Source organism: Sminthopsis crassicaudata, chromosome 1 (assembly GCF_048593235.1).
Source record: "Sminthopsis crassicaudata isolate SCR6 chromosome 1, ASM4859323v1, whole genome shotgun sequence".
Taxonomy (NCBI): domain Eukaryota; kingdom Metazoa; phylum Chordata; class Mammalia; order Dasyuromorphia; family Dasyuridae; genus Sminthopsis; species Sminthopsis crassicaudata.
Window position 1 is genome coordinate 627185815 of NC_133617.1, and position 12088 is coordinate 627197902.

General features: G+C 38.3%; 1 protein-coding gene across 11 annotated transcripts in view; it reads left to right on the plus strand.

The window, feature by feature from the left end:
- Positions 1-12088, plus strand: part of LOC141551272 (phospholipid-transporting ATPase ABCA3-like) — a 249925-nt gene that overhangs the window by 222018 nt on the left and 15819 nt on the right. For 8 of the 11 annotated variants that reach the window (XR_012484816.1, XM_074282726.1, XM_074282731.1 and 5 more), the window contains 4 exons: positions 2843-3001; positions 6022-6191; positions 9948-10076; positions 10319-10516. Coding sequence is in view for 9 of the 11 variants with exons in the window: in XM_074282726.1 (XP_074138827.1) it covers positions 2843-3001; positions 6022-6191; positions 9948-10076; positions 10319-10516 (656 nt within the window). In the remaining 2 variants the exon portion in view is untranslated. The remainder of the gene's footprint in view (positions 1-2842; positions 3002-6021; positions 6192-9947; positions 10077-10318; positions 10517-12088) is intronic. The other 3 variants (XR_012484817.1, XM_074282729.1, XM_074282733.1) reach the window with 2 other exon arrangements.

Consider the following 12088-nt stretch of genomic DNA (forward strand, 5'->3'; position numbering starts at 1 on the left):
CTACACCCAGTGAAAGAAATCTGGGAGATGACTATGAACCACTACGTAGAATTCCCAATCCCTCTATTTTTGTCTGCCTGCATTTTGCATTTCCTTCACAGGCTAATTGTACACTATTTCAAAGTCCGATTATTTTTGCACAGCAAAATTATTGCTTGATCATGTATACATATATTGTATTTAACTTATACTTTAACATATTTAACATGTATTGGTCAACCAGCCATCTGGGGGGAAGGGATGGGGGGAAGGAGGGGAAAAGTTGGAACAAAAGGTTTTGCAATTGTCAATGCTGAAAAATTACTTATGTATATATCTTTTAAATAAAAAAGCTATATTAAAAAAAACAGACCTGGGTTGGATTTTGATTAGCATGTACAAGTTGGTGTGATGATTTGATGATTATTTGATGCAGAGAATGTTGGAGGAATGTCATCATTTGTGTCTTCAATGATTTACTTGTCAGTATATTGTTACCATGGAATTTAAATCAATGTAGAAGGAGGAGAGCTAGTAGGTGTGTGAAAATGTCTTCACCATGTTGTCAGCATCTTTGTCAGAATGATAACCTCAGGATTTGTATCAAAAAGAGACAGTGTGGTCAGTGGAGAATCTAGAGAGTTGCAAGTTCTGGATTTGGAATATTTATTGGACAAGAAAGTGAGAATATGACCACAGAATGATCCCTGAATATTTATTTAATTTATTTAATTAATTTTGCCCCCACTTAAATTCAAAACTATTTTTTTATATTTGTTTTTAAGATTTTTTAATTCTAGTTTCTCTCCCTTATCCCCACCCACAATTAAGAAACTATATGTGAAATTATACAAAACATTTCCATAAAAGTCAAATTGCAAAAGAAACCACATAACTCCCACCCTACTGAAAATAAAAGCCCTCAAAAAATTAATTTAAAAATAGAGAAAGAAATAGAGAATGCCTTAATCTGTATTCAGATTCAATCAATTCCTTCTCTGGCAGGATTTTTCAACATAATCTCTTTAGAGTAGTTGTAGTAGAGGATGATTGTACTACTGAGAATAACAATAACTGGTCATCCCAGAATATTGCTATTACTTTGTATACAGTATATTTCATTTTGTTCATGGAGGACTTTCCAGGTTTGTTTTTTATCCTGAGAGCATGCTGCTCACCATATCCCAGAGAACAATAATATTCCATTCATTGCTTTGAAATTTTTTTTACATTTACTATTGCTAATTGTATTTATTTATTCTATCTTTCCTTTTACCCTGTCCCTTTTCAAGTAGCTATTTTGCTACTAACCACTCCCCACCAATATGCCCTTTCTTTTATCACCCTTCCTCCCTTCCTATATCCCATTTTCCTATTTTCCTATAGGGTAAGATAGATTTCTATATCTCTATTGAGTATGTCATTTTTTATTTAAAGAATGAGAGTAAGGTTCACTCACTCACCCTGTCTTTCCCACCTTCCCTTTTTTATGGTAAATAATTTGTGCCATTCCACTTCTCCCTTTCTTTTTCCCCCAATACATTCCTCTCTCATCCCTTAATTTCATCATTTGAAAAAAAAACCAATGAGTAGGGGGAGGTTAAGTTATAGCAAGGCAAATTAGGGAACAGAGTTAAAGTAAAAGGTCAGAAGGGATAGGAAAGAGATGTGTGTGTGTCTATGTGGAGGGGGGTAGGATTTGTATGTGTATGTATATTTTTATGTATGTATGTATGTATGTATAAAAATATATATATATTTTTTTAACCATAGCCAACTTGGGGATGGGGGAATAAAAGGAGAGAAAAAATAGGTAAAAAAAGATGGGCAGAAGAGAACAAAAGAACAATTATAAGAAAGTAAAGAAAAGGTGGACACTCGTGAATATAAATTCTTATTCTACTATATATACTTTCTTGAACTGGTATTTTTGTTAAATATTTTTGAATCCTCCCTGATGTTCTGGTGGGAACATCACAATGTTCTCTTTTGTTTTGTTTTGTTTTGTTTTAGATTCCTTTTCTGTTTTTCTTTTTTCTTATTGTTTCTTAAAATAAAATAAATTTGAAAAAAAGAGAAAATAGGAACACAGAATGGAACAGATAATGAAGTGAGAATAATTAAATTTGAGTGTTTGTGAATGAATTGCACACTCCTATACTCTCCTATGTGTAACATGCTTTCATAGTCTTTACTATTATCAGTCTCTCCTGATTCCTAGGGCTCCAGGGTACCCCTGGCCACTGACCTTTGCAGTGTCAACTAATTCTACCAACTGGCCTCCTCTGAGGCTTTCAGAGGCCTCTGGCCACGATTTCTTGAATCGTAATTTAATAACTGGTAGCATGCTCAAGAACAGCCACGTGCAGACTTAAAGCCTTTATTATACCTGCTCACATAATGCTCTAACTTGTTAACTCCCTAGTGAACACCTGGTCTGAAGGTCCACATGTTCACTATCAACCTCCTTACCTCTCTCGGCTATCCATCCGCTTGGCTACCCCAGGATAAAGAGAGCAATGAGCTGCCCACAGTGGGCTTAAAAAGGATCTGTGAGGTCACACACACATAGCCAATCAGCGAAAGCCGTCATCCATTACATAGCTAACTCAATATGGCCAGTATCCTGCCCAACGGGTGGTCCTTTACCCACAGAGATTACTTCTGAACCACTCAAATCTGTTGCATGTGGCTGCCCATTTAAAGGAGCCTTATACCTATGGATGTAACAAAATGGCTTCTATAAAGGAATTATGGGGGATAAAATTGGAGGTCTTTGGAGGTTAGGCTAAGAAGTTAAGACCAATCATGAGACAGGAGAATGATGTGATGGAAGTAACATTTTTTTTCTTTCTCATTACAGAACTTGGCCTTCAAAATTTGAACAAAAAAATGGATATTATATTCCAGATACTACCAAATTATAACTTAGCAAAGTCTTTCTCCAACTTGTATTATAACTATCAAACCAAAATGATGTGTGCATTGTTGGAAACTACAGGGAAGAAGTGCCTAAAAATGAGTGAGTATCTGCATACCACCCACCTACCTTCAGTCCCTGGAAACAATCTTTTCTCTGTTTTTCCATCATTGGCAATAGAAGATATAAGGGTAGTTGGATGAATGGTACCTTTCTCTGCCCCAAAGGAAAAGAGCTCAAGTGTCATCAGAGGTTATTGTCACTTCCTAAATCATACCCCACAACAAAGAAATAGGAAGTTCTTGGAGAAAATTCAAGGTAAAAATGCAGAGCAACTAAGTGACAAATAGCTTGTAGACTCAGACTTTTAAGAAGTAAGGATCCTTTCAAAAAAATCCCATTGATCCCTAGAGTATCATGAAGTACTCTGGAGCAGTAATGTTCTCATCAGTGCCCTCAGAGCCTGAAAAAGTTAATCCTTCTCTGAACATCCTAAAGGATAGAAGGGGAAAAGATGGGAGTATTTTTTGGCCCTTGCTCTTGGGGATACCCGGGCAATAATACCTACATGGTGAGTTGAGCCTAGTCCTTTGCAATATCCCTTTGCAATATATGCAAGTTCTTGTATTAAGTATTGTATTAAGATCCCATTATGTATTATGGAAACCGTGCAGCTCCAAATTAGAGCTTTGACTCCTACAAACAGTAAAGCAGATCATCATTAGGGCAATGATGTGAAATGATGTGAAATGTTGGCTAAAGCAAACTAGAAACTTAATCCGTCTCTTCCCTGTACCCCCCCCCCATATGGATGATCACATTGAGTCTGCTATACAACAAGGATTTACAAGGCAGGTATAGAGGTAGATTAGCTTGCTTAGGTCATCAAAAATTCAGTTTGATCTTCTAGAGAGATTGGGGAAATGTAAACAGTGAATACATAAATCATTACAACAAAGTCTATGAAACATCCAGATTTCATTGTGGCATAATTCTGTTATAATTAGTATATTGCTAAATACTATTTTCCCCACCCTATCAGAGCTGGACAACAAATCTAGCTGATGATTCCTTTTTTGTAAATTAGAAAGTGAAAAGCAGGTATTTGCACTTGTTTGCACATGTAGTGATTAATCTAATTACTTTTGCCTCAAAAGTTAGTGAAAAATATTACACCCTTATACTTTAAACAGGTGAGAACAGGCTTCAATCAATCACAGGCTTTTGACTAAATGAGATCCTTGATCAAATGGAATTACAAGGGTAGAGTCTGAGGATACTTGGCAATACCTGTTGAAATCTGTATAAAATGGGCAGTTAGATGTCCAGGTAGAAAGAGCACCAGCCCTAAAGTCAGGAGGGCCTGAGTTCAAATTTGACCTCAGACACTTAACACTTCCTAGCTGTGTGACCCTGGACAAGTCACTTAATCCCAATTGCCTCAGGAATCACCTATAGACAAGGGACTCCCTGGAGAAATTTCAGAGATCTCTGGAGAAAATCTGAGTTGTCCTATATTGTTGCAGAAATGTACAAGAATTTAAGCATTAAACCTACTCAAGTGTCAGTCCAGAGCAGGATGTAGAGATGTTTTAGTGGAAAAAGGAAATGGTAAATTGCCTAAGTACCCCCAGAACACAGAACCTTTTTGTAAGCACTAAGCCACATGGTCTTGGTTTCTCAAACTGAAAATAAGGGGCAACTTCTAGTCAACTCCAGGACCCAGGACCCTAATCTCTGTGGGGAAAAGCTTACATGTTCTGGATATCTGTAGGGACTAAGTTTTTCTTCGGAGATAGGAAAAGTGATTGTCTTTTCTTTTTTAAATAGGTCAGTGATTAAATCTAGCCTGTGTAAGGGGGAGGGAGTCCAGAGTAGAGGGACCCTTTAGGTAAGAATTCCAACCCTTTATCTCATCCAGTGGATCAGGGTTACTACACAAACACCAAACCACACTGGTTTGGTTTCTTACCTAAATAGTGAAGAGGTAAACTTCCAGCTGACTCTTTATCCCTTAGTCCCTGGGAGAAGAGTCCCCAAGGAACTTGGTCTTCCCTCTGAGAAAGTAAACTTGTTCTTTTTGTCCTTTTCCCTAACCTTTTTTTTTATTGTTTTGGGTCAGGGAAGGCCTTTGCAAGCAACAAGATAGATATTAACTTTGTATTTGTTAAGTTATAGCATCATATATTTGGAAGTATGGGAAAATGTCATTGACTAGATTTGATTAGGAACTGTGCCATAGAGACTTAGTGTGAGGCATTCAGCATTCAGACAGGATATGTTATTGAAAAATGAAGTCTAGTTATGTTACTAATAACATTCAGGTGGATTTACTAAGTATGGCAAATATAATATTAAAACTTTAAAAGACAGAATGTTTAAATTGGGGTTGGCTGATGGAATCTCTTGAGTCACTCCACCCCACTCCATTTAAAATAAGTAATAAAATGCTATGCCCTGATACCTTAACCAGATGAGGATTTTCAGTTATCAAACATTCATTCATGGGCTTTAGACTGAGTGACAGTTCTTGAATTAACAGTGACATTGCATAGGAAAAATGTTTGAATTGGTGGAGAAAACTTGATTATGACCTATAGGGCCTAACTTAAAATGAATTCGGAATACAAGGAAAACCAGATCATCCATAGAAATGAGAGTTGATATAGTTGCTTCAGACCATAGTTATTTGCTATATATAGTTTAAGAATTTAAATGGGTGAGGGGCTTTTTTTCTGGAGTAATTTCTATGTATAATTGGAGAAGGAAGACAAAGGATAATTGCTTGATGAAAGCAACAACAACAAAGTTTGAAAACCCTGCAGTTTATTATCCCCACATTCAAGGATATGGAAGTACTTTGAGTATAGAATATGATTGTTATATGAAAAGACCAGAGAAAGTCTTTTGTTGAACTTGAATGTTTTTCAAATATTTTCTATAGAGGGAATTTGTTTCAACTAGATCAATACCAACAGAATAGTCATCTGCCAAGATATGGAAATAACACTAAAATGTGTTTCTTTTTAATGGTATATGCTAAGGTGAAATATTACCTGAATACATGAAATTTTAAAAAAATGATAAAACCAAGGTTTCAATGAAGTATCAATGTCTCACAGATACTGTATCTGAAAATATCTACTCATGGAAGAAATTTGGGATTGGAAAATATTTGACCTCCATGGTTATATCTGGCTTTATTTTTTTTCTGCTCCTTTTCTTCATTGAGACCAACTTCTTCTGGAAACTGAAAATGTCTCTCTATAAGATCTTTGAGAGAGAGAAATTGGTGAGTGGCTTATTATGAAACTTAAATCAACCATATGAAGTTTTTATCTTAGCTTTTGACCAGCTAAATGGCCTGATTTCAGATTTCCTTTCATTAAAGGAATGAAATCTACTCTGGCACCACTCCATTTTGAGTGAGCTCCACTTGAGGTACCCACCATAAATTGGTGGTCTCTATTCTCTTGCACAAGTTTTCTCTCATATGCCTGTAACACACACCTCTCCTTCAAGACTCAATTCTGGTGCTGCTTCCTCTATGATTCCTTTCCTAATGCTCTCCACAACTCCATTATTAAAGTTCTCTCCCCCCTCAAATTATCTCATATTTTGAGTATGTGTATTCCCCACAGAAAATGTAAGGTTCTTGAAAACTTGTTTCATTTTTGCCTTTGTCTCCAGTTCTAAGGACTTCTTTGCTGATTCCTAGTCTTCTCCTGCCTGCTAACTGAGAATGTGATCCAAGACTCTGTCCTAAACACTGTTGTTTTCCAGGTTTTCACCTCCTCTCCTGACTCAAAATCTCACCTCTTTGTGAGTGATATTCCTATCCCTATCTCTGGCTCTAGCTCTGACTTCTCTCTTAAGCTCCAGTCTCATAGTTCTAGCTGCCCACCAAACATCTCCACCAAATGAGCTGGCAGTACCTCAAATTCAAAATGGCCAAAACAGAGCACACCATCTTCTCCCACTAAACCTACCCCTATTTATGCTTATGCAGTTACCCAAGTCCATAGCTCAAAAGTTATATTTGACTCGTCCTTCTTCCTCAGTACACTCAATTGTCTTATTGTTTCATTATGTGATCTATGCATCAGCTGAACCCCAGCTGCTGGCATAATTGGACACTTGGGAAGGATCATGTCAAAATCTCTATCTCATTGACTCACCCACCAAGGAAACACTTTGGGAAAATCGCTCTGATTCATGGTCCCATCCAGGAAAACCCTGAGAGAATGATTATCTGGCTCATTTTGCTCTCCTGGAAAACATCCTAAAATCCTCTGCAGCACTCACACTAACAAAACAAACAACTAAAAAAAAAAAAATTGGAGAATGGCTTATATTTTAACCTATAATAGACAAGAAAACTCCTATAGGGACATATATAGTCTTGGTTACTTATCTTTTTTTGTTGTTGTTGCTGTTGTTAAGGCAATTGGGGTTAAGTGACTTGCCCAGGATCACACAGCCAGGAAGTGTTAAATGTCTGAGACCAGATTTGAACTCAGGTCCTCCTGACTTTAGGGCTGGTACTCTATCCACTGCACCACCTAGCTGCCCCTTGGTTACTTATCTTGATAGGGAATCAATCAATTCTTCCCTCTCAGTAGGCCCTGTATTCCAAAGAACTCACGGTGGCTAGAGATTTTTATCTTTCCTCAGACCTTCACAATGTATAGAGTTCATGGTACCAGTAAACCTCTCTTTCCATATAACTCACTAATGACTTCTGAGTCTGCATGATATATTTCTCTCCTTTTATTTCACTGTCACCAGCAGCTCAGTGCACATAGTTCCCCATGGATGACATGTGGATCCCTACAGATTGGCATCTCTATCTCCTTTCATTATTATCTTCCAATTCCCTCTTAAAACTGGAAGTAGATCCCTTGTAGTCCATGTGCCTCAAGGATCACCCATAAATTAGGAGGAGGGAAATACCTCCATGCTCACTGCATAGAATGACCTATCTTTATGGTATTTTACAGTTTATGAAGTGATCTCCTTACAACAACCTTCTGAGGAAGTTGGTACCAATGTTATTAATAGTATCTCACATTTAATAAAACTGAGACTAAGAGAAATTAGGTAGCTTGTCCATAGTTAAATAGTAAGTGATTAGAGCTAGTAACCACCCACAGAGCTTATAATTCCTGTTCTGTAAGAGACTCTGAAACACAATTTCTACCTCTCCTGCCAATCCCCTGGCACGGGAAGCCAAGCTTGGGCTCTTACTCAGCCTCTCCCCTTCGCTCTCTTTCCTTCCCACTGTTGCCAAACACAAATTGGCCTAACCTAACCCAGCACCTGGAGCCCTCTGCAGCAACCTCTACCTACTGAATTCTTTCCCTTCAAGAGCTAACTCCTTTTGTGATGATAGCAGGGCCTGCAGCCTATACTGATCCCTCTTTCTTCAAATCTTGTCTAATGCTCAGTCTGAACTCCCAGTCATAGCCTAGCTTCTATTCTGGTAAATGCTCAGCTAAATCTTCCAGGTCCGGGACTCTGCCGCTTTTCGTCTTTGTGTCCTCGGGCCCAGGACAAGGCTTTGTCCCATGGGAGGCACTGAATACTGCGATTGGGCTCTTGGTGACGGTGTATGGGGCTTGTATGGGGCTGGGTGCTAGACCTCGGAGGCATCTCCAGATACAAACAGAAAGCACTAGAGGAGTCCTTTCTAGGAAAGGCCCAAGCACATCAACTGGATAGTCCAGTCTGGTGTGCGGCCCTGGGCCAGAACCAGGATGGATTATGTAGCAGAAAAGAGGCGATACCCACCCCCTTCCTGTTGGTTTTTAAATTCATTGGATGGACTGAAAAGGAAGAAACCATTGACCAATGGCCAACAATTCTGTCCATTTCTTTTGGGTCACTGAATTTCTGAAGTTTAGGCCTAGGATTTGACTTTTTCTGCCTTATAGCTCTCTGGTAATAGGAATCACATGACTTCCTGAAATTTAGGCCTAATTTTTTCTGACCTACTCCAACTCAGAGACTTTGTGTAAAATCTTAACTGGTCCCATTCAACATCATTCCTCATGGAAATATCTGAAAAAGGAGCTATAATCTCAAGGTCTGGGGAGTGGGACAGAAGTCTCAATCTCTCAGCATGTGCTCTCCAAGAAAAGTAGTGTGATTCTGGAATATCAGTGGCATGGGGCTTTGTGGAAGCTCAAGTCACTGGCAAGAGAGAAAGGAAATCAGAAAACCCTTTACCCTGTTTCTCCTAGGAGCTCTTACCAGTGTATAGACTCTGGCATTCTCTCTGTCTCTCTCTCTCTGTCTCTCTGTCTCTATCTCTCTCTCTCTGTCTCTCTCTCTGTCTCTGTCTCTCTGTCTCCCTCTCTCTGTATCTCTCTATGTCTCTCTGTGTGTCTCTGTATCTCTCTTGTCTCTGTATCTCTCTGTGTCTCTATGTCTCTCTGTCTCTGTCACACACACACACACACACACACACACACACACACAGATTGTTCACAGCATGAGTGGTGGTGGGATAGTACTGGGTTTCACAAAAATCATGCTACCCAAATAAATCCATTATTTCCTATTGTCATGCACAATACAGGCAGGACAGGAACTTGTTCTTTTGATTGTAAATATGTTTGTCCTCCTGAGGGCAAATTCCCGGAGAGAATAGTTAAGAAAATTATACCTTTCTATGTTCTGCTACTTGACACTTTCAGGCCTCATATAAGCTTTCTTTTCCTAAAACTGTACTACTATATTCTTGATGCAAAAATGCATCAGGCTACATGGAATGCCAAGTAAAGTTTCTATTTCCAGAATTTCCTGATCACATTTGAGCTAATTTTCCAATGTTTTGATTGTCCTTGGGAAGTCTGGAGTCAGCTTAACTAAGAGGTGAAAAATGTTCTAAAAGTAGCCAAGAGCTACTTAGTTGATATCTCCCAAGACTCAATACATCTGTTTTGCCTTCTCATCCCCAGCCTTTTAGCCACTTTTCCCATCTATCCCTCAGGATAATCAAATGCCTGAAAAGCATTCATGTCTGTGTTACCTCTCTCTGAAATAGTCACACGTGCAAACTGAGACATCTTTGATTTTCAAAGACCCTGATGTGGAAAATGAAAGAGAAAGAATCCTGAACTCACTTCAAGAATTACTGCAAGCTACCCCTTTAATTGCTAAAGAACTCACAAAGGTAAAGCCAAATGAGCAGGGCTCTCCTGGACCTTGGTCATTGGAGGCACATCATATATGTAACTGATTGAGGAGTGGCTAGTCCCTGGATTCCATAAGGTTGGGGAGAAGTAGCTTGAGCTAAGGGGGGAGAATGCTCCTACTGCCCTAGGAGGTATGGTGATGGTTATTACATAAGGATTGATAGTCCTGTTTTTCATGATTCATAGGAAATATGTGGACTTTCTTCTTGGTGTTTCTTAGGTATATATCCATAGGCTGAAATCTATCATTGCTGTGAACAAAATCTCTTTCACAGTCCAGAGAGGAGAGTGTTTTGGGTTACTAGGCTTCAATGGAGCTGGGAAAACCTCCATTTTCAAAATGCTGACTGGGGAAATCATCATCACATCTGGAGATGCCTTTATCAACGGAAAGAACATCCACAGTAACCTCAATGTGGTAAGATCCTCCCCAGGGCCAGGGAAACACACTTCCCAGAAGGATAGAAAGGATGGCAATCAATGAACAAGTAATAATGGAAACTGTAATGAGGAGAATGAAAGACATAGGTGCTAAACTAGTGATGGAAATTTAGGAATAGTTGATAGAAAATTAAAACAGTTTTTCCCTGAAAGTGTGAGTGCAGAGTGTTTCTTATAGCTTTCTGGAGTGTGAAAGCAAGTGTCAGAATCAGAGTGCCCCAAGATGGGTTCTGTTCAAAAGGTTTAGCCTAACTAATAGTTAAATCTGGTTCTAATTTTGGAGGGCTGGGGTGGAGGAGCCTCACAGTTGTCTACAGGACTTTCTTTTATATTCAATTGTTGTATTCCCAAGCCCATTGTTTGTCCAAACTAGAATCCAAATAGACTTGGTCCCTCTTGGGTGCTGAAGAGATATGGAGAGATCAACTTGTATTAATAAAAGGTGTCTAAGAATTCCATTCTGTTTGGGAAAAATTAAGTGCCTAGCACAAGTGAATAAATTAAAGAATAAAATATTTTATTGAATGCTTACTATGTGCAAAGCACAGGGGATACAAAGAGAAAAACAAGATAGTCCCTGCTCTTAAGGAACTTGTGTTCTAATTGAGGTTGACAACAACATATATGGAAAGTTTTAGCTACAAATCAGAAGGAAAGGTCCAATAGTCGCATGGACCTAAGGAGTACAGTTGCAAAGCACTTTCAAAGAGTTTACAGTTTAATAAAAAAGATTTACACAAATAGCAATATCATTTGGCAAAGGAGAGGTCTAAAGTAGTGAGAGATTCAAAAGATCACTTCCAACTAAAAGGAAATATGCCCTGATGAAGTCTTGAGGGAAGAGAAGGGATGAAAATAGGTAAAGATGAAAGGGACAGTCATTCTAGACTTGGAGGAACAACATGAGCAAAGTCACAGAGATGGAGAGAGAAAGGGACAAGAAAGATCTACTTTGGCTGAAAAAATAGTGTGTAGAAGAACATAGTGTGAGATAAGAGTGGAAAGATAAATTGAAGCTAATATAGACTCCTTCAATGAAAAGACTGAGAAGTTTATACCTTACTCAGTAGATAATGAAGAGTCATTAAATATTTTTAAGGAAGAATTTTATATCCTTGGAATGATGCATTAAAAAGATTCCTTTGGCTGCAACACAGGAAGTGAGAATAGACTGGATACATAGAAAGTAGTTGGGAAACTGCTGCCACACTCTGGACAAGAGGCAACAGTGATCACAATTATTATAGCAGTATGAAGAAAAAGGAAGAGCTGAATTCCTCTTATATGATTCTATATGAATATGATACTTTTCAAAGATATTCCATTATACACAGAGCAATAGACTGAGAGTTGAAAGACCTACATCCCAGTCTGAGCATTGCCATTAAAGAGCTGTGTCCCTTTGAATAAATCATATCACTGCTGTGGCCATCAGTTTTCTGAAGGAGTTCAATTAAGTGATTTCTAAGATCTCTTACAATTTTAAAATTAAATCTTATATAGGCAAACTATTACAGTATCGTCATCAAGAAAATCCTAAATGAGAGTC